Genomic DNA, 22,146 nt, shown 5'->3' with positions numbered 1-22,146 from the left:
TTATTGATTGTGATACATATTTGAAAGGTGAACCTTTATCTTGTCTTCAAAGAGCTTTTCCTTCTGTTTCAGATGAGTCTCCAACCGTTGGGCAGTGCCTTGGGCCTCTCGAAGATTCTCCTCCAGCTCCTGCACAAAAATATAAACAGATGATCAAAGAGAACAATAGCATCAGCTAAAATCAATTTCTAGCAGATATCTGGACCAGGGACTCGGTTCCTAACTCCTAATCACAAACAAACTAGTCTGGTTACATGTGCCGCTCATCAGTCAAGTAGAGAGAAGAGTTTATACTTGGCCAGTTTAATTGAAATGTTTGACTTTCTGCTGCTTCTAACTTTCTCTGTGGCATATCTTCACACATATAATTATGTCACAGATGTGTGCAAGTTACTTAGAAGGCGATTTTATCTGATGAAATTTCAGTCATGAAATCAGGATTTTATTGAAGCAACACAGCAGTCTGGAGAAGCAGCGAGTTGACACGACGTCTTCATGGGCTGCTTTTCAGTCAACATTTCTAAAGGGTTTAGTGGTCTGACTACACAAGTGGAAAAAATATATGACTGAAATCAGTTTTATGGGACATTTAGCTGCATTAATCAATAAATACATTACACTGTTTGAAAAAAGGATGTGAAAAGTTAGAGGTTTAGTGCGTGTGCAGAGCGCCTAAGTCTATTATCTGGATCTGTTTGTGAAGATTTGAAAGCTTCACTTTCAATAAGATGTTATCATGTTTGAACATTCATAACATTTAACTTTTTTCCCCGAGTGTTATGCCAAAACAAGGGCTCCTGAAGGTTGACGTAGTTTCGAAGTAGCAGAGTTTTTTCTTTAAGGTTCATCTGTGAGAGATAATCTGTCATTAAAATCTTGTGTTTTTATGTCAGTTTTTTTTTAACCACTTTTACAACACAAAGTTGTCAAGCAGTTGTCTTCATTTGCTTAATGTATAATAACTCTATTATCATTGAGAGCCCTCTCCCTGAGCCGTCACCTCATCGTGGTGGAGGGGTTTGTGCGTCCCGAAGATCCTAGCAGCTATGTTGTCGGGGGCTTTATGCCCCTGGTAGGGTCACCCATGGCAAACAGGTGTCTAGGGGAGGGACCAGACCAAGCACGGCTCATAGACCCCTATGACGATGACAAACCTGGGCATAAATGTTCCCTTGCCCGGACGCGGGTTACCGGGACCCCCCTCTGGAGCCAGGCCTGGAGGCAGGGTACGAGAGCGAGCGTCTGGTGGCCGGGCCTTCGCCCATGGGGCCCGGTCGGGCTCAGCCCGAAAGGGTTACATGGGCCCCACCTCCCGTGGGCTCACCATCTGCGGGAGGAGCCGTAGGGGTCGGGTGCAATGTGAGCTGGGCAGCAGCAAGGGGCGGGGACCCTGGCGGTCCGATCCCCGGCTGCAGAAGCTGGCTCTAGGGACGTGGAACGTCGCCTCTCTGGTGGGGAAGGAGCCTGAGCTTGTGTGCGAGGTTGAGCGGTTCCGACTAGATATAGTTGGACTCACCTCGACGCATGGCTTGGGCTCTGGAACCAGTACCCTCGAAAGGGGCTGGACCTTCTTCCACTCTGGAGTTGCTCATGGTGAGAGGCGCCGAGCAGGTGTGGGCATTCTCATCAGCCCCCAGCTTGGTGCCTGCACGTTGGGGTTTACCCCGGTGGATGAAAGGGTAGTTTCCCTCCGCCTCCGGGTGGGGGGACGGGTCCTGACTGTTGTCTGTGCTTATGCGCCGAACAGCAGTTCAGAGTACCCACCCTTTCTGGGGTCCTTGGAGGGAGTGCTGGAGGGTGCTCCTTCTGGGGACTCCATTGTTCTGCTGGGGGACTTCAATGCTCACGTGGGCAATGACAGTGAGACCTGGAGGGGAGTGATTGGGAGGCATGGTCCCCCCCCTCTGAACCCAAATGGTGTTTTGTTGTTGGACTTCTGTGCTCGTCATGGATTGTCTATAACGAACACCATGTTCCAGCATAAGAGTGTCCATATGTACACCTGGCATCAGGATTCCCTGGGCCGCAGTTCAATGATCGACTTTGTAGTCGTATCGTCGGACCTGCGGCCACATGCCTTGGACACTCGGGTGAAGAGGGGGGCGGAGCTGTCAACTGATCACCACCTGGTGGTGAGTTGGCTCAGATGGTGGGGGAGGAAGCTGGTCAGAGCTGGCAGGCCCAAACGTGTTGTGAGGGTCTGCTGGGAACGTCTGGCTGAGTCCCCTGTCAGAGCGAGCTTCAACTCCCACCTTCAGCAGAGCTTCGAACATGTCCTGGGTGAGGCGGGGGACATTGAGTCCGAATGGGCTGTGTTCCGTGCCTCTATTGCTGAGGCGGCCGGCCGGAGCTGTGGCTGCAAGGTCGTTGGTGCCTGTCGTGACAGTAATCCCAGGACTCGTTGGTGGACACCAGCAGTGAGGGATGCTGTCAAGCTGAAGAAGGAGTCCTATCGGGCCTTCTTGGCCTGTGGGACTCTGGAGGCAGCTGATGGGTACCGACGGGCTAAGCGGCATGCGGCTTCGGCCGTTGCCGAGGCAAAAACTCGGGCATGGGAGGAGTTCGGCGAGGCCATGGAGAAAGACTTCCGGACGGCTTCGAGGAGATTCTGGTCCACCATCCGGCGGCTCAGGGGGGGGAAGCAGTGCTCCATCAATACTGTGTACAGTGGAGCTGGGGAGCTGCTGACCTCAACTCGGGACGTTGTGGGTCGGTGGAGGGAATACTTCGAAGACCTCCTCAATCCTACCAACACGTCTTCCCATGAGGGAGCAGAGCTGGTGGACTCAGGGGTGGACTCTCCTATCTCTGGGGCTGAAGTCGCTGAGGTGGTCAAAAAGCTCCTTGGCGGCAAGGCCCCGGGGGTGGATGAGATCCGCCCGGAGTTCCTTAAGGCTCTGGATGCTGTGGGGCTGTCCTGGCTGACACGCCTCTGCAGCATCGCGTGGACATCGGGGGCAGTACCACTGGATTGGCAGACTGGGGTGGTGGTCCCCCTTTTTAAGAAGGGGGACCGGAGGGTGTGTTCCAATTACAGGGGAATCACACTCCTCAGCCTCCCTGGTAAGGTCTATTCAGGGGTCCTGGAGAGGAGGGTCCGCCGGATAGTCGAATCCCGGATTGAGGAGGAGCAGTGTGGTTTTCGTCCTGGTCGCGGAACAGTGGACCAGCTCTATACCCTCTCTGGGGTCCTGGGGGGGGCATGGGAGTTTGCCCAACCAGTCTACATGTGCTTTGTGGACCTGGAGAAGGCATTCGACCGTGTCCCCCGGGGGCTCCTGTGGGGGGTACTCCGGGAGTATGGGGTACCGGATCCCCTTGTACGAGCTGTCCGGTCCCTGTACGACAGGTGTCAGAGCTTGGTCCGCATTGCCGGTAGTAAGTCGGATTCGTTTCCGGTGAGGGTTGGACTCCGCCAAGGCTGCCCTTTATCACCGATTCTGTTCATAACTTATATGGACAGAATTTCTAGGCGCAGCCGAGGGGTTGAGGGGATCCGACTTGGTGGCCTCAGGATTGGGTCCCTGCTTTTTGCGGATGACGTGGTCCTGTTGGCTTCATCTGGTCGTGATCTCCAGCTCTCGCTTGAGCAATTCGCGGCCGAGTGTGAAGCGGCTGGGATGAGAATCAGCACCTCAAAATCTGAGACCATGGTCCTCAGCCGGAATAGGGTGGATTGCCCTCTCCGGGTCGGGAGTCAGGTCCTGCCTCAAGTGGAGGAGTTTAAATATCTCGGGGTCTTGTTCACGAGTGAGGGAAGGATGGAGCGTGAGATCGACAGACGGATCGGTGCGGCGTCTGCAGTAATGCGGGCTCTGCGCCGGTCTGTCGTGGTGAAGAAGGAGCTGAGCCAGAAGGCGAAGCTCTCGATTTATCAGTCGATCTACATTCCTACCCTCACCTATGGTCATGAGCTGTGGGTCGTGACCGAAAGAACGAGATCTCGTATACAGGCGGCTGAAATGAGTTTCCTCCGCAGGGTGGCCGGGCTCTCCCTTAGAGATAGGGTGAGGAGCTCAGTCATCCGGGAGGGGCTCAGAGTAGAGCCGCTGCTCCTTCGCATCGAGAGGAACCAGTTGAGGTGGCTCGGGCATCTGGTCAGGATGCCTCCTGGACGCCTCCCTGGTGAGGTGTTCCAGGCACGTCCCTCGGGGAGGAGACCCCGGGGAAGACCCAGGACATGCTGGAGGGATTACATCTCTCGGCTGGCCTGGGAACGCCTCGGGATCCCCCCCCGCAGAGTTGGCAAATGTGGCTGGGGAGAGGGAAGTCTGGGCTTCCCTGCTTAGGCTGCTGCCCCCGCGACCCGACCCCGGATAAGCGGCAGAAGATGGATGGATGGATGGATGGATGGATCATTGAGAGCAACAATGGTGCAAGCATGTAAAGGCTGGCCTGAAACACAACCCTGTAAAGGCCACTTCATAAAAGTTTTTATCATTCCAGCAAAATGTTGCTTTTGGTTCAAAGATGAAACAGAAAAAAATGTCAGTGTCATTTACAAAGTGCAGAAGTAACTGGTTGCTTTTGTGGTGACACATGAAAAACATTTGTGAGACATTTAAAAGCCAGAAGCTTGGAGAAGCTATAAAGGTTGTTGACTAATGGGACCCAAACGCAAAGCCGTGACAGTGTTGGAATAATAGGTGCCTTATCTGATCAGATGTAGAGAAATTAGCAGAAAAATGAACAAGATATAGGGTCTTCATGACTACATTGAAGCTGTGAAGGGGGTTTTACCGTGCTGTGTCCTATTTGTACATAGATATATGAGTTAACATTCAAGATAGTCTGTAAAGATAGTAAATGACAAAGCTGACCTTTTTTCCCCCAAGTTATTATGAAATCTCACACTTCCTCTGCAATGATGACAATGAGCTATGTTTATCTCACACCTCCTCCGATTATTTTAGCCCTGCACATGAGATGAAAGATGGGTTACCAGAATCTTATCTGTCATCTGCTGAATCTGCTGGGCCTTGCTCTGCAGCTCATCTTTCAGCTTCGTTTCTCTGCGTTCAACAATCTCCAACCTTTTCACCTGGTTCTCCAAAGTCTTCCTTCCATCCTGCAGACAAGAAAAGTCCTTCACAAAACCTGACTAAGTTCAGTGAAGTTTGCTTTAGTTGTGAAAAAGTCCACTTGTTTTGTTAATAATACATGTCAGCAATAGTTATATTCTTATTATTTCTTGCAGTGGTCTTTAAAAGCTCAGTTGTGTTAATGTGAAATGATGTTAGAGGCTTTAAAGCTCTGACCTGTAGCGTTTATTAAACTGACACATCTTTCCTTCTTCAAAGAACACTTCACAAATAAAGCAGATCTTATTAAACCTGGTGGAACCAATAAAACAGAAGTGCTGCTTTTGTGTTCAGGCTGAAACTGATGAATGTTTCACCTGCTGGTTGTCACTTACACATTGTGGTGAGCAGATGAAGGCTCAGGTATGTTCAAATATTCCTCATTATGACATTTACTACTTAAAGCTTTTTTATTAAATCAAAAGACGAAGCACAAAGTCTCAGTTTAGACGTAAAAGACCTCCATCCATCCATTAATGAGCTCTAATGGACAGTTTTAACCTGTTGGACTTACAAAAATGGGTCAGCAAGACACGTCCACAGACTGGGAAAGTCTCATGCTGTCATGTGGTCACAACAAGTGTTCATCACAAGATTCAAAATTAAACATATGTGCTCTTTGCGCTGTCTAGAGGCCAGAAGCAGATTTATTTATGCGCTGCTGTCACTGCAGAGTTTTATAACAGCGCAATGCAACAAATGACCTAATACACAGCATTCTGAGGAGCAGCAGACAGAAGATAGAAAGACAAGTGTATGGCTGAGTGGAAGAGACCAGAGCTGTGAAAGTACCTCAGTCTCACGGAGACGCCTGCGCAGGCTGTCGCTGGAGTCTTCCTTATTCTGAAGCCTCTCTAGATCTCGCTCCAGGCGCTCTTTGGCTACTCTGATAGACTGAAGAAGGTCAGTTGCCTCAGCACTGGCCTTCAACGCCTGAAAAGATATGCACAAATGAGTCACCAATACCTTTTTATATATTATAAAATTTTTACTGTTTATAGATTGGCTGTCTATATTTATAATAAATCCTTAAAACTACTGGAAATTCTCTCTGAAACCCCTAAACCAGCAACCTGCTGCATACTAGTTAAATAACCTGTCTGTGTGGATCAAAAGAAGAGCTAAATGGGTCCTTCAACATCAGCACCACAACTTCATTCTAAATCAGAAAAATAGATGGTGCTTTTAAATATTCTTTTCTAAGAAAGAAGTCAGAAGTAATGAGGCAAGCTGTTCGTCTACTGAGCACCAACTCTGTTGTTAAAAGATGATTTAATTGTTCTTTGACCACAAACTTGAATAGAAAGGGATTCCAGGAGAAGAAAGTCAGGAAGGCTGTAGAGAGAATTATTACATTCATCTGAAATTGTTAACCGCTGTTGTTTTTGTAGGCAGAAGCTCATAAATTATTCATTTATCTTCCCAGCAAATATATTCTACCTTGGCAAGCTTCTCTTGTAGGTCTTGGATCTTTGTCTGCTGCTCAGCACTGGCCTGAGAAGAAAAACGTCATCATTTTGACTGGCTAAAAGAAAACCTTTAATCTTTTTCATTTTTACTCCTTAAACAGTTAAATAATATTAGATCATCTTGATAAAGTACCTTCTCCAGTTTAGCAACCATCTCCTCTACCTCTGCTTTGCCTTGTTCTTTGGCCTGTGAAGAGAAAACCTCATTTAAATCCGTTTATTCAGTGTCATATAAATACTTTTTAACTGTAAGCACTGGTCCGACAGACATAAATGTCCTTTTTTTTTTTTTTTTTAACATATCATGAATAAGTTAGAGCTTCAGTAACAGTGAGGACCTTCTGTATCCTATGCTGGTAGTCTGCAGATTTCCTCTTCAGCTCCTCATTGGTTTGTCGAGAGTCTTTCAGCTCAGCCTCATACAGGTCGCTACGGCGACGGGCTGCAGACAGGTCCTCCTCCAGCTGTCTGACGGAAACTCGCATCTCCTCCAGCTGAGCATGATATTCCTGTACAAAGGCAACAGTTTAGCTCGGAGGACAGAAGACCAACCAAACATAAATGAAAGTTTCACGATAACAGCAAAAATGCTGCTGATGAGGTTCCAGTGCGACAGAAAAAGAGTGGAGCAACAGAAAGTCAACATGCCAGTATCACTTACATGTCAGTTAAACAATAATCACTCACAGCATAACAGATGTAATTTCAACTACCTCATGTGGGGCACATGCGCCTGTCCATCAGTCTAATAGGAAGTAGCATCCGTCTACATCCAGAGACCGATGCTCAGCCAAAACAGATTAGAAGAAGTTAAGCAGACAGCGTCAGACATGATGCTGAGCCACTGCCCCCAATTCTGTACTCCGAGCCACTGAGAGGATGTAATTTATGTAGGGAAAATGAGAGAAATGATCACCAGCCACTGATCTTTATTTCACTACAACTCAGCTTGAATCCTATTTTATCTGTTTAACGGGACTAGTATGGGTCATGTTTGAACCACACTTTTAATAAAATACAACATATCAAATCTTAACCCTGAGAAAAGACTTTTTTTCACCCTCCTTTGTATCCATGTGTTCATAATGACTGAAACTCTGTGAGAACATTGTCTGCTCTGTAGTGTCTGGTTTGTCCCTTTTGAGCTATTGTAGAAAGATGGCAGTGAAATATGGAAAAGTAAAATGAAGGAGAGCTTTACAAAGTATTTCTAAGGTAACAAGTTTTGAATGTTTCTTATTTTTGTGAAGTTTTATTATATTAAAATTATAGTTATCGATATTGTTTTGAACGTCTGCGAGCGAGTCACCCTAGATCAGCAGTGCCCAACTTCGATCCTCTAAGGCCACGATTACATAGGTTTTAAATGTTTCCCTGCTGAAAAACACTTGTCTCAAATGAATGAGCACTGTGTTAAGCTTCATAGGCTGTTAGATAAACTTATTTTGAATTAGGTGTGCTGAAGCAGGGAAACATTGAAAACCTGCAGGACAGCGGCCCTCAGGGGCCAACTCTGGACACCCTTTGCTTCAATGTTTCACACATTTGGCTAAAATCCGAAATTGACTAAATCATTCTTCCTTCTCTGTTGCAAATTCTGCATTTTATGCAACATAGTGACTACTCGGACAATGAAATTGAAAGAATGTCATCAGTAAGGATTTAGTAATAAGGTTAATTTCATGTCCTGTGATACCAGCAATCTGAATAAAAGAACAGAGCTGATGATCAGAGGAACAATCAACCAACCAGTTTCCTGTCATTAGCTCAGTGATGTAGAAAAATCAGTTTTATAGAAAACAAATATGAGTTGTACAAACACAACCAGTCAAAGGGGTGGATACACTCTAAATCCAATAGGAAAATGCGCCTGAAACTTTGACTGGTAGTTATTATAATTGTTGGTGCTATTATCTATAAGCAGAGAGTTTTATGTGCAGCAGGTTCCCTCCCATTGCTCCAATCCCTCCCCACATGTGTCCTGAGTGGCAAAAGCACATGTAGCCTATGTCACACGATCAACACAACACAAACAACACATCAGCAGGCCTGTTGATGTTTATGTGGATCTCAGGCACATTCAGAACTGGACTATAACATTATCTTTGAGTTACATACGTCAGGAAATTATTTACATGAATTTTAAATAAGCAGATTTGCAGTAATCATAAAAGGTACTTATAAAATGAATTATATGCTATGTTGCAGAGAATGTCAGTGCATCTCTGATGCAGTGAAAAAATGTTTCTGCTGCCAGCTCGAACATCTACTCATGTTGCTGTCAATTCAAACTGCAGCTTTAGAGATTTGGTAATCAGTTATTATTCAGTAATGCACTGTTTGGATGCGATGTCCAGACATTTTCCATGCTATTATCAGCTATTTATTCATGACTGCAAAGCCTCAGCTTTTTATTCATTTATGATTATGATCTGAAACAGTGAAGAAGATTTTTTTTTTATCTCACACCCTGACATGTCTAGAACACCATTAATTTTTCAGGAATATTTGGGTTTTGTAGTTCATCATCCTCTTGCTTTAACATTCAAGTGCATCTGAAAGTGTATGAACAATTTTCTCCCTGTTTTCTGTCATAGTTTTAGTATCTTTTGATTGGTAAATGGTTGCAGATCTTACTGGCTTTAGCACAGATTCCTTAATTGTCTCTGGAAGTAAATCTATCCACGAGCGGTAGTCTTTGTTGATCCAACACTGCAAGGCTTCTGTATGGAAATGATAAATACTGCAGTCATATGACAGAGCGTGGGAGACAGATGCATTTCAAGATGAAACGCTGGATTTGGCTGCTGTGAATACCCTGCTGAGATGCAACAAAGTGAACACAGAGAAATACAAGAGGCATAAGCAGGAAACTATGCTCATAAATTTGAGGCTACAACTCTCTTTGCTTTAAAAACATTGGCAGTGTGTATGTACTACTTCTGTTACAAAGGAAACAGGGTTTAATATTTCCTATCAGCCTCTTTCCAGAAAATATTTCTATAACTTCATTGGCTGTATTGCAGCAATCTTTGAGAGTCAACTGTAAAAAATTGCCTGTGTGTGCAACATATTGTTTTTTTTATTTTAATTGTAAATATGAAGCTACAGAGTTCTTGGAGAGGGACCAAAGAGGAAGCAGTAAAGATGACCAACCACCTCTCAGGTTTGGTTACTTTTTTCCTTCCTCATGTGTTTAAAAGTTAAAAGTGATTTGCATGGTGCAAAAAAAAACAAAAAAAACAAAAAAAAACAACCCATCAACAAAAGGATATATGAATCAATCACGTTGGACTGATGAGCTTGACTTTTGAGATGTAAATTATTGATTTAAATATAGCTCATTTGCCTCATAAATTGCAAGAGATTACATGAAATTGCATTTAATCATGTGTCTGAGTTTTACATGACTCCATCATTTGTGGACCAACAAAAGTCTGATTGTAGAAAACTTGGAGACATTCAGTTTTATTTTAATTTCATTGTTTTTACAAATACTGAATAAAAGTGTTCTGAATTTCCCAGGTTTTTTTTAAATACATCATCAGGATGATGTCAAGGGATCAATAACACTTCTCCTGTAGCATTTAATCTGAACTGTAAAGTTATTTAGCATGAGCTTATTTTTTCTTTTTCTGTCATGCCTTTAAATGCAAGAAAAGATTTTGCCACACTTTTCAGAAGCAGAACTCAGCATCATGATCTTTCACAAATCCATGTTTTCACTCAGGGGATGTAGAAAGTGATGGACAAACACTGTTTCTCAACAATATGAGCATTCAGGCCCCGGCACCTCATCACAACAGTCTGCCCACTGCATCAGTGCTCTCCACACTCTAGGTATATGGCTCTCGTCACCATGGCAACCACTGCACAATGTATTCAGAGCTTGGTAACCAGCATTAGTGTAGGCTGAAAAAAAAAACCTTTTTACCTTTTTTTTCCTCGCTAAATGATGCGTAATGACAGCAAGGTGATTTTTATGCTCTTTTTCTCCCAAACTACCTCTGATAAAGCAGCGTAATGCTCACAGCTGGCAGCCTGTCATGTAACACAGTCACACTGTGCTCACACAAACACTCGCATGCCTCATACTCATCACTTTTGATTTTAGTAATTCATATACAGTAGACTATGTGGTGATTGAACTTCTCAAGCAGCGTCTCAATCTTGGTACTTTTTACATAAAACTGAACCAGATAATTAAATTACAATAACAATTACATTTACAGAGGATTAAAGAAGAAGTGTGATCACAGTCATTTACATAAAGAGGTTCCTGCAACATGTGGCATCTCTGCACATGCTTTAGGAATTTAATATTATACTGACTTCACACAGAGCGAGGAGGGGCTCCAGCATCATGCGCTTGTCTAATTAACACTTACAACCCACACATTCGGCCTCGGTGAATTGACCTGCTATTTCTGACTGCCATAATAAGATACTTGTCATCTACTTCGGTATGAAAAGTAAAATAAAAAAAATATTTCTTTTAGTGCAAATATCAAAGTATGGGGTTACAATGTCCTGGTTTAAAACAGAAAGAGCAGCTTTTGTATGTTATGATGGTCAAAGTTTAATGAAGTGACTCAGATGAAGAAAACACTGATGAAATCTAATTTAACAGCATTAGCTGCTGAATAATGATTTGCTAAAGTGTGCTCACAAGCTTCTCATGAATAATTTATTTTTGACTATGTTACATCAGGAATAAAGTATCAATCCACTGACCTCCAGTATGTTATAGCCAAGGTGTTGTCCTACCTGTTCTTTGATCTCTTGAAGTTTGTTGCTTTGCTCCCGGATGTCATGGAGGAGCTGCAGCGCTTTGTCGTCCTCTTGGGATACTTCCATACGAGCTTGTTCCAAACTGCGCTTTAGGCTCTGAAAGCAGGACAGATATATATATTCATTTGGTTGAGTTTAATGAATGCATCACAGTGAATAAAACCCTAATTCCATTTAAATTGGGATGGTGTGTAAAACATAAATAAAACCAGAAAGTGATGATCTACACATCACAGAAAGCAACAGTTTATTCACAGTAGAGAAGAGAAAACACATCCAGAGCTGAAAGTCAGACATTTTACTGTTTCATGGTAAAAAGGTCTCATCTGGATTTGATTTGGTGGCAGCAAAACGCTTAAACAAAGTTTGGATAGGAATAGCAAATGGCTAATATATTATTATTACTTAGCTTTTTCATGTATTTGCTAAGTCTGGTTGGGGGGTGGGTGGGTTGGGCTGGGGGTTTGGGTATTCAGTTTTTCCAGTTACATTATAGGCTTTAGGCTTTAGTATGTATATAACAGAGCATGTGACAAACAAATATCTTGATTACTGAAACAACATAAGGAACAGGTTGCACTAGTTAAGTTTGGTTAGTCACATGATCGGGTTAACAAAGAGTACCTTAGAGAGAAATTCTGGTGGAATATTCCTTAACATAAAGAGTTCTTAGTTTTTTAAATCTTTTACAAAACACACACTCCCAGTCCAAATTTTGGACATATTTTCTCATTAAACTTAATTGGAAAGTGTGTCCAAACTTTTGATTGGCAGTGTAACAACATCAGACGTAATCTGGAGATGCCTCTGCAAGAGACAAAGCAGAAAATCAAATATGGATTCTGGTGAACTTTGGTTTTCCAAGTATCACTGATCTGTGAACAATGCGAGTTAGAACACTTTTTTACTCATATAGTAAAAGATCAACCTGTGATAATGTATTTTTCAGGGAAGGCTTGTGTATTTTTAATAAGATGATGCTAAACCACATACATCAATCCATTACAGCAGCATAGCTGACAGAAGAAATGAACTTGTTGGGCTTGTTGGTAAAAAGTTTGCTCAAAATCCAGTTGAACAAAATCTGATACTTGTCTTCTGCTGCCTAACTGATACCAGGAAGCAGAAAATTATACTAATAATTTTGACATATCAGATGGTATTGAATGGTAAATATTCCTAATAAATGTGTATTTTGGTGCTAAAAGGCCAAAAAAGACTCTTAAAATAATGACATCTGTCATGCCTTTTCTTAACATTTTTTGTGGGTCTGGCATTAAAGTGTTAAAAGAAGTTGCATGCAGTCACCATGAAAGTCATGATAGGTTTCAAGACAAATACCTTGAATCCTGATTATAGTTTCAGGTTTTTGTTTAAAACAGAGATTATCTGTAAAAGATTTCTCAGAAAATCAATTCTGCCATGTCACATATAAATACAAGCAATATGTCAAAAATCAACAACTGAACCATTTAAATGGCATCTATTTTCATAAGTATGGATCCACTCACACTGCATTCTGTGATGTAAGTTGCCAGATCCTGTTCCAAGATTGTCCTCTGTGTCTCTGAGGCCTTCAGCTCTATGTCTTTCTGCTGGAGCACTGACTCAAGGTCAGACATCTTCCTCTGGACCAGTGAAATCTCTTGCTCAACCTGGAAAATGAAGCACTGGATGGACCAAACCTTCCCAGAGAAAACCATTCTGCATTAATTTGTACAACTTGACAGGTTTCTTTGGACAATATTAGAAGCTACATGCAGCAAACTGAGATGATTAGTAAGATTGTTGAACTCAACATGCACTGCATAACTCCGTCTCCTTTGTTCCTTTGTGTGCTGTTGATGTGATTATATTATATTTCAAATTTGACCTAAATCTAAAATGTTTTGAAGACTCAATTGTGCAGTGGAGGTGCATGTGGTGCCATTCCATACATCTACATGTGACATCTAGTATCTCAGGAATAGCTGTATAAATCTTGTCTAAATGGAGAGATTTTCATTATTTTGTAAACATACAATCTGTCAACTTAGTGTATATGTAAACTGCAAAAAAGAAAATGTTTTCGTAACTAAACCCAAATTATGTTGACAAACAACAAATACATAAATAAAAAAAAATGGTGATGTTTAAAAGAAAATGAGTTAATTGATCTTCAAATGAGAAATGTATCTGAATTTCCAGTGAGGAAGATAATTGTCAGTAAGTGATGTGTTGAAGACAGCTCAGCTCTGCTAAAGGATGTAGATTACAGAGGTTATGTCCATAAATCTTGATTTTAATTAATAAGCCACAGTCACTTGAGTCTATCATCACAAAATTATATGGCTTGTCTAAGCCGTGACTCTAGATTATACTAAGTGAATTTCATACAAGCTGCACATCACCACCATGTGCAGCTTGTCACAGTTTCTAGTTTAGTTTTCCCGCTTGAGTTCACAACAGTTCAACCTTGTTTATTCAAGTTATTGAAAACTGAGAAAAACTACCAGTTTTAAAAACAAATGCTTGTAAATAGATTTTCCATTTAGAAATTTCCTCAATTCAGTCATTTCAGATCAAGATGCTGAGGTTTTAAAGACATTTAAGACTCCAGATATGCAATGAAATTGTTGATGAAGAAAAAAAAAAAAGCATAAAATTTAGTTTAATTTTATTTGCCCATGTGAGGTTTGCAAAACAAACAATTTTATAGGAGAAAAATGAAGAAAAATGAAATGAAACCCCAAAGTTCCTGCAGCTTGGAAATGTGTTAGCATGTTTTTGCATGTATTTGTTTGGTGAGCATTGGTATTACATCTGGTGTTAAAGCATCACAAGGGCAGCAGGGCTGACAACACAGTCACATATTGTCACAGCACTTAGTGCACGGCATGACAAAAATAACACACAGTTAGAAAGAAGACACATGCTCACACAAACACATCACCACCATGTGCAGCCTGAAAATATAGAAGGTCATTACTGTGTGTCATCAAGTCTGGCAAACAATCACAAAACATGATTTTAGCTGTTGTACTTTTTAAGGTTGTTTCGTTATTAATAGACTGCGCCGTCGCCACAGTCAGAGAGTGATGTGAAGAAGAAACATAGAAAATACACAACAGCTCGGCTAAAGTGTGAAGTCGAATTGACAGAAAGACAGCTGGTTTAGCTCCCTCTAGAAACAAACTCTTACCATCAGAGGAGTAATACCTGTGACATTTGTCCGGGAATTACCCTCTGTGATGTGTTTTAAAAGTAATCAAGTTTTTCCAAAGGTGATGGTCTTTTCTTTAGAGTCGATGGATGCGGTCACTAATCTGCAGAACAGGAAAGAGCAAAAAGAAGGATGATTGCAGATATGAAAAGAAATAAAAGAAAATTGCTGAGCCTCTCTTCAGAACTGAGGGGCTGACTCAGAATTATTACATAAAAGCTCATTTTTATGTATGAAATTCATCCACTAAAGACTCTTAAAAAATAAATAAACCTTGTCATTCAGACAAAAAAACGTATCAGTTTGACATGATTGCACATATAATGTTCACAAATTAGATGTTTAGTCGTAAATAACTGGGGACCAATACTGTTCTGACCCAACCAATCAGTTCCTCCCTCGGTGGAGGCTATGAATAGCCTGCTCGTGCTCACACAACAGCCTCCTTTACCACCACTGGATATATTTGGCAGCTTTTGTGATCAAGAAGCAGGGAGAAGAATGAGCGACATAGAGAATGTCTATAAAAAGCACAGGCTCACCTCCCACTCCTCCTGACTGGAACATGCTTAACTCAGGCTAAAATATGTTTTTACTGTTGCTAAGACTGTACTTCCAAAAACAACAACAACAAAAAAACCCATTGTACATATTGCTTCTTGTTTTTTTCTTCTGCACAGATTAATGTGGTGTTTACTAATATTTGCCCATAAATGTAGCAGATGCAGTCATAAAGCTTGAGAAAGATGATGGGTTGAGATGTTCAGTGACACAACATGCCGATCAGCATGTGCCGAAGCTGCATCACAATAACGCCTGGAGTTCCACTTTTATTGGCACGACATGATGGCGGAGCAGGTGGCTTGTAATCAGTGATGATGCATGAGTGAAGTGTTAGTGGAGGTGAGCTTTCTCATGCCCCTGCTGATCCTCAGCTTGTAAGAACATGAAATCAGTGGCCCATGTTCTCACTGTGTAGCTCAGATGTAATGTTAAAGCATATGAGTGTCTGTTGGTGGTCACATACTGTAGCTTAGATGAGCTAATTTGTTTTTTGTTGGTGTGGCCCCCCAACAATCCTTTTTAGCTCTGCTTAATGTCTGCTAGCAGGTCTTAAACACCTTAAATGGATCTCATGCATCTTTAATGCTGAAACATTGACAACGCTGTATGATTTAGTGTTGTTTACTTCTTAACAATGTGGAAAACGTCCTCAGCAGCCAGCCAGTGGTAAAGTTAGCGGTTAGGGGTGCCATCCTAGCATGAGGCACCAGATGGGAAACAGATCTGGCTGTCTTCCTCCCAGATTCTAGAGCTAGCTGACTGCCCATAATGAGCTGAGCTAACAGACTGTGCAGCTGGGTTCCTCCTCTGCAATAATTAACTCCCCAAAAGCAATTACTAATAACTATACTTTTAACAACTCATTACAACACTTTAAGAGGCAGTTGGACCACCGATTTGACGGGTTTGTATTAAACGGAACACGTCCACTAGCATACAGAGGAGTTTTGCAATCTGTGCAAGCATCTGCAATCAGAAACATTTGAACAATACTAGATTATGAGAGCTCATCAACAACATTAACAGAAGAACATCAGCTTCCAGCCCAGTCGAGGAGCTCTTTTTCGTGGGTTGAATAATGTGTGCTGGGCTGTGAGTCAGAGTTGTTGAAGAGGAGGAGAGTGGAGAGAGGTTGCATCCTAGTCATGGTGTTGCTCTACATTCAGTCTGGGTGACCAGCGGCCAACGTTACTGTATGGGCTGTAGGCAGCAGTGAATCACAAACCTGTTGAAATGCTGTAGTGGCACAGATACCTCTCTAAAAAACAACTCTCTCTCCCATCTGATCCCCTCTAGTTTGATCTCTTAGACCATCCTCTCCACAAGTACCAAGAGACGTTTTATGCATGTCATTGTGGCAAGAACAAATTAGAAACAGAGTTGTGCAAGAAAGTCTGAGTGCCTCAGAATTCTGCAAGTCCATGATTCAAACCAGGAGTCTGCAGCTTCATAGTTTCCTTCTGACATTCATAGTTTTCAAGTTTAGCTGAATGAAAACCAGACCAATCTATCCACAAATCCCAGAATTCAAATCAACCAAACATACTCAACCCTTATGTAGTTGAAAAAAAGTAACAAACACCAGTGTCTTAGCAGGTCAGTTGCTATGGTAAAAATCATTTTGAGCATCCTGTGAAACACGTTGTGATACATGATTGCAACCCAATCAGCTAATTATCCCATTAATTCAGGCCATTATTCTTCCTGAGCTCTCACACAGCTGTTGCACGCTCACCGTTCCACATGACAAGGCGTCACTGCAAACACTTGTATTTACCATCAGCGACTGCCACTCCAACACTCTGTCACTGAAGTGTTCATCTGCAGCGGTTGAGTTGAGTGCACATCACTATCTGTAAAAGTACACCAGGCACTTGGAAAAGCTCTTGAAATATCCAGCCCGTCGTTATGTGACAGGCCCTGATGACAACGGGGATCGGTGTGGGCTTCTGAAGAAGCCTTTTGGGAAAATGACACTTATGTCTGTGAAACAGTGGAGCTCTGCCATCACTACTCACATTAGCATTAACACTGTTCTGTAGAGACATATTTCCTCTCAGACTGTGCTCAGGTGCATTTCTTTCCCTACAAGCAATCTAATAGTTTTTTCCTGCCTCCTTTAACAGGTAACAAGAGGTTAAACATGAACAGACAATATGACTGAGGTTAAAGCGTTTTAGATGAAAACATACTCATTAAGATATTTGTTTTACTGTTTATAAATATGATCTACATCTTTACTTATTTTCCCTGTCTTCATTATGATTCTGTTTTGCTCTGCCTGAGAAAGTCCTGTCTGTACTGTAGTGCCTGATCCAGCTGAATAAATGCCAGGAAGAAGCAGCAAACTTCATTCACCTCTCCTCTACCCTTGGCAAAAACTGCTGTTACCATAGAGATACTTTCCTCCAACCACAGTCTTCATCTTCTTCTACTTTTTGCTTCACTGTGATTTCAGCCTTCTTTCTACAGGGGATTTGGACCCTCCAACTTGCTGCTCATCAGGTGGAAGCTTGAAGTGAGCAGAAATCACCTAAAAAATAATCCCTGCCTGACGCATCCTCAGATAAACTTTGTCTGGGAACTTTGTCAGTCTTGTATATATTAATCATGCTCCTTGGAGGAATGAAACAACTTGGTGTGGCTTTATTGTGATCATCTACAAACAGGGGAGAGTTTGAATGTCACTCAAGGGAATGATAGCAATCTGTATGAGTGTGTGCTTCAGTAAACACAGCAATGGGGAGAGACGGGCAAACAAAGACACAGCATTTCAGTGTCGTGACCAAGAATTCTGCTCAGCTCTGATAGATGAGATCCAGCTGCTGCATAAGCTCAGCGCTACCTCAGTTACTGTATCTCATCGCTCTGTAAATCCTCAGCTGTAGTCAGTCTATTTAATCATAGTTCCTACATGCTGATAAAGAAAAGCATGGTGACAGTTCAGACCTCTTCAGCAAAGATCATAGCTTCATTCCTCCCCCTTTTGTCTTGTTTCTAAGTAGAAGAGTACGACACTTACCCAGAGACAAGCAGAGCTGACTGGTTTCCTGTGAAGCTTCCTTAGACGCGGCACCTCCTTGTCCAGTAAGCCCGTTCATGTGGGGTCTCCCTTGGTAGCTTCCAACCAGAATGAGAGCTTCGCTGGTTCATCAGATTTGGGGATGTCATCCTCAGTGGGGGAAAAGTAGAGCCGATGGGAGAGAGAGATGCGTGGTGGCAGTGCAGAGAGCTGCGAGGCAGTGAGAGTGAGCAGAGATTGCTGCTTACAGAGAGGAATAAGGGAGGGAGAGGAGGACGACATAGAAATTGCATTGTAGAGTAATGCAGCAGAACAGTGATTGCATACTGTAAGCTCTCACTCTCCCGTCTTGTCACCCCGCTCACCCTTTCCACCACCCCCCTAAATCTTTCTTCTTTTCCTTTTACTGCCACAGCAGCCACTGATCACACCGATCTATGATGCGCTGCAAATAACGACATTCATTTCTGTCTCTTGAGACAACTTAGACCGTGTTGCATAATTTTTAAGCTCACTGAAATTTTCTGAGCTTTTGGAAAGGCAGCAGTCGATCATAATAAAGTCAAACTTCTGCCTTTATCTGACATCTACAAGCAAACAGGAGGAAAAACATAATGAAGAGCCTTCATAAAATGACAGCAACACTCCTGCAGAACTTCTATTCCTTCATTCTACACAGACATAGTTTATAAAAACATCATCTTCATTAAATGCCAGACACTTTTAACCTGCTCTACATAACACCACGTGTTATGTCACAACCCAACAAGGTTCTCAGTGTCTGACACACAAATTCAGACTTCTTGTTTTCATGCAAATATAAGCCAAGTGACACGTCACTGTGATACTGACTTTTAATCTACACTCAGCGAAAGATTACACACTCAGTAACAGATGGCAGAGCCTAACCTGGCAAGCAGAACTCCATCAGAAGCAGAAGGGACAAAATGTTTAGAAGGTGAAAACACATCACTGTACAATCAATGGGTGTTACAGTAATCACTGGCAGACAGCGACAGGCAGGACTCATCGACCGTACAGTGCAAAACAAGCCGAAATTTCTTACTTTCTGTCTGAAAATGGGAATTAGATCCAGGAATTTATAGAACTTTTCCAACATAAATATAAAATACAGGATGACCAGCTTTGCTCTTCAGCAAAGTGGAATTCAGAAACCACACGAAGACCACATGACAGACTTTCCAAAGCTCTTTTTTGGGTGTAGGTTGTTCCATTCTCTATCAAGATGATGCCACATTGCTTCAACAATGTTGAGTTGTTGGCTCCGGGGAAGATCATAACTCCATCAGCAATGTTGCTTCTTATTTTCAGTCTAGTTCTTCAATCATTTGGGTTTTTCGATCTGTTTCTCTTAGTTAAAAATTACCTTTTGGCAGCAATCCTCCATGGAAACAAATTCAGGATGAACAGTAGATGGCTCACCCGATCAGCAAATCATGCAAGGACTTTGAGTGATTTGCTCCTTTTTCATAAGAACATCCCTTTCAGATCCTGCTTGTCTTCTATAAGTGAATGTCTTTTTCTTTTTGAGGTCATACTGTGCATCATACTTAGATGGTACATGTTTTCAGCAAGAGGGCCTTTAGAAATCATCTTCATGGTGCAAAAGTAAAAGGTTTTATTATCCAAATATGTTATTATTAGTTTTTTTTCATGAATGCGGTTAAATAAATGGAAGTATAAGATGGGTCTTTTTGACAGGCCGCAAGTAACAAAGTGTTTAAAACTAAAACAGAACAGGTACAAAGTCCGGACTGAAAATGAAATTAAAAAAAACAGCCAAATTTCCTCAGAAAATTCTGACAGACCTTCAGACAGATAGAGAAGTGCTGCTGAAGACCACTTTAAAAGATTTCAAGGAAGCCTGGCTGTTTGCTAACTAGAATTTAAGAAAGTGTCATTTTTACTGGTTTTAATAAGACTTGTAAAAGGCAGCAAACTTCCATAGAAGAGTTTTGAAGGGTTGCTCAGGAACCAGATTAATGAGAAATAAGTTTATAAAATATCAGTTTGGAGCCTTTCTGTCCCAAAGGTGAGAACAGCACTCTCCCAACCTGGAATCCCATCAAACCACCATCCTCATCATCGTTTCTTCTCTACTTCTTCACCTGAATTAGCATCTCTGCACACATCCCAGAAGCAATGCGCATTTCTACCATCAGTTGCTTCAGACATCTTTGATTCACAGAAGCAGATTTGCTGCTGAAATCTGAAGAGGAATGTGTGTCTGGACACGCACGCATCCAGGAAGGATGCCTCTAATTAGAGACTTCACCCCGGAGCAGGTCATCACCTGCCACAGAAAAAAAACACATAACAAATGCATTAAGCCTTTTAAAGAAACCTTAAGATTCATAACTGTGGAGGAGAGAAACGGAGGCTTCAAAGTAGAGCTTCCCTATTGATCATTAAACGTTCTGAAGGAAAAATGTGCTGTGCTTAATAAACAGATCTATTTTTATCGTATTACATAATGCAGCGTGCTGCTAGAGTTTCTGACGACTCAGCCAGACACCTTTTCACACCCTCACAGCTGATATGTAACATGCTAGAGTAACCAGCATACAAAAACATGGTACTCCATCTAACCCAACTCATTTGACGTTGATAAGTTACAAGTCAGCTCAGTAAAGTTGATGTTCATGTCAAGCATGACGTCTCAGAGATGATCATTTACTGACATCAGAAATAGAAAAGGACTGCATTTGTTGTACTGGGCTGAAGCACAGCACATAATCCTGATGTTACCTAGCAACTAGGTATTGTATCTCCCAAAGACCAATCACTGCTTAATTTTGACCTTAAGATGGAAAATTACTAGCGATTTTTACTGGGATCTTACTGTAATCGAAGCTACTGGAACAGTTACTTACAGATTCCTTCAGAGTCAGATTTTTTTTTACCATACTGGCACAGTATTCTTGTGTTGTGGGAGGTTTTTTTTAAACATATATTATTTTTTGTTCTACATAACCGTAAGTACTAAATATAAACAGCAATGGTAAACATTTTCACCGGAAGAAAACTCAAATGATCAGACGGAGCAGAATCTCATCAGAGAGCTTTCCAAGTCATCTCCGAAGCATCAGCACATGAACACTGCCATCCACTGGCAGCATGTCACACCAGCCTCATCCTATATCCTGGTTTTTCTGTCGTGTACATATAAGGAAGGATACGACTGCCAGAGAAAAATACTGCAACCTGGTTGTTTAAATACCCTCATTTTGTTACATAACATGAAGCCAAACCTTATATTAGGTAATAAAAAGGCAAAGCAGGTCTGTCTGACTAAGAAATGATGTTACATAATCACTGAAAAGCCAGTACCTTCAAGATGCTGCTCAAAATATTTATTCTTAACAATCACTGAGTGCAGTGAGCTTGTGTTTGAGGGAATCTCAAACTAATTACTGTGTAAAACAGAGTAAACACCACATGATGTGAGTCCTGCTTTTCAAGCATTTATCAGTTTGGACCACTGAACCATCAAGCAGCCTGCTGCTTTTTGGGAAGGTGAGGTGGAATAATGTTGACAACTGTTTACTTATTTTCAGGGAATGTAATATTTTCTTCCTCAGGCAGAGGGCGTTATTGACTATTATAAAGATCTTGTTGCTAGATACAATCACATCCTTCATTGATTATCACAATCTTCATGGAGTCACCACGTTTTCCCTGCAACTACAACAGATGTTCATGCCCATTTTGCTTTATTGTTCAGCATAAATACGGTTTCTATTAGATTTACTGGAACTGTGTGCCGCTTTGGATAAAAGTGTCTGCTAAATGACTGCAGAATAAAACTGCAAAAGATTTGTTTTGTATATTTTTTATATAAAATGTCAGTGTTGATGTTCTTCTTCCTGATATTTGTCAACAACCGGCAATATGAGACTAATAAGGCTAACCAGGCTACTAAACAGATTCATCTTAGCAGTTTTGTCAAAGCAGTGAGAATTTGCTGTGTTCTAAGGAAATCATCTATGATCCACT

General features: G+C 41.9%; 1 protein-coding gene across 1 annotated transcript in view; it reads right to left on the bottom strand.

Annotated features, from left to right (window-relative positions):
* The window catches only part of citb (citron rho-interacting serine/threonine kinase b), a gene marked incomplete at both ends in the record, with an annotated part of 38,473 nt that extends 25,429 nt beyond the window's left edge, over positions 1–13,044 (bottom strand). The window contains 8 exons of the mRNA XM_079251707.1: positions 34–129; positions 4,943–5,068; positions 5,874–6,014; positions 6,522–6,575; positions 6,684–6,737; positions 6,889–7,059; positions 11,318–11,437; positions 12,853–13,044. Of these exons, the coding sequence (XP_079107833.1) occupies positions 34–129; positions 4,943–5,068; positions 5,874–6,014; positions 6,522–6,575; positions 6,684–6,737; positions 6,889–7,059; positions 11,318–11,437; positions 12,853–13,044 (954 nt within the window). The remainder of the gene's footprint in view (positions 1–33; positions 130–4,942; positions 5,069–5,873; positions 6,015–6,521; positions 6,576–6,683; positions 6,738–6,888; positions 7,060–11,317; positions 11,438–12,852) is intronic.
* Between the last annotated feature and the right edge of the window lie 9,102 nt (positions 13,045–22,146).

The sequence above is a fragment of the Telmatherina bonti genome (genome assembly GCF_933228915.1).
Source record: "Telmatherina bonti genome assembly, chromosome: 13".
Classification (NCBI taxonomy): Eukaryota; Metazoa; Chordata; class Actinopteri; order Atheriniformes; family Telmatherinidae; genus Telmatherina; species Telmatherina bonti.
Note: the sequence above shows the minus strand (reverse complement) of the source record. Positions and strands in the feature narration are given on the sequence as shown.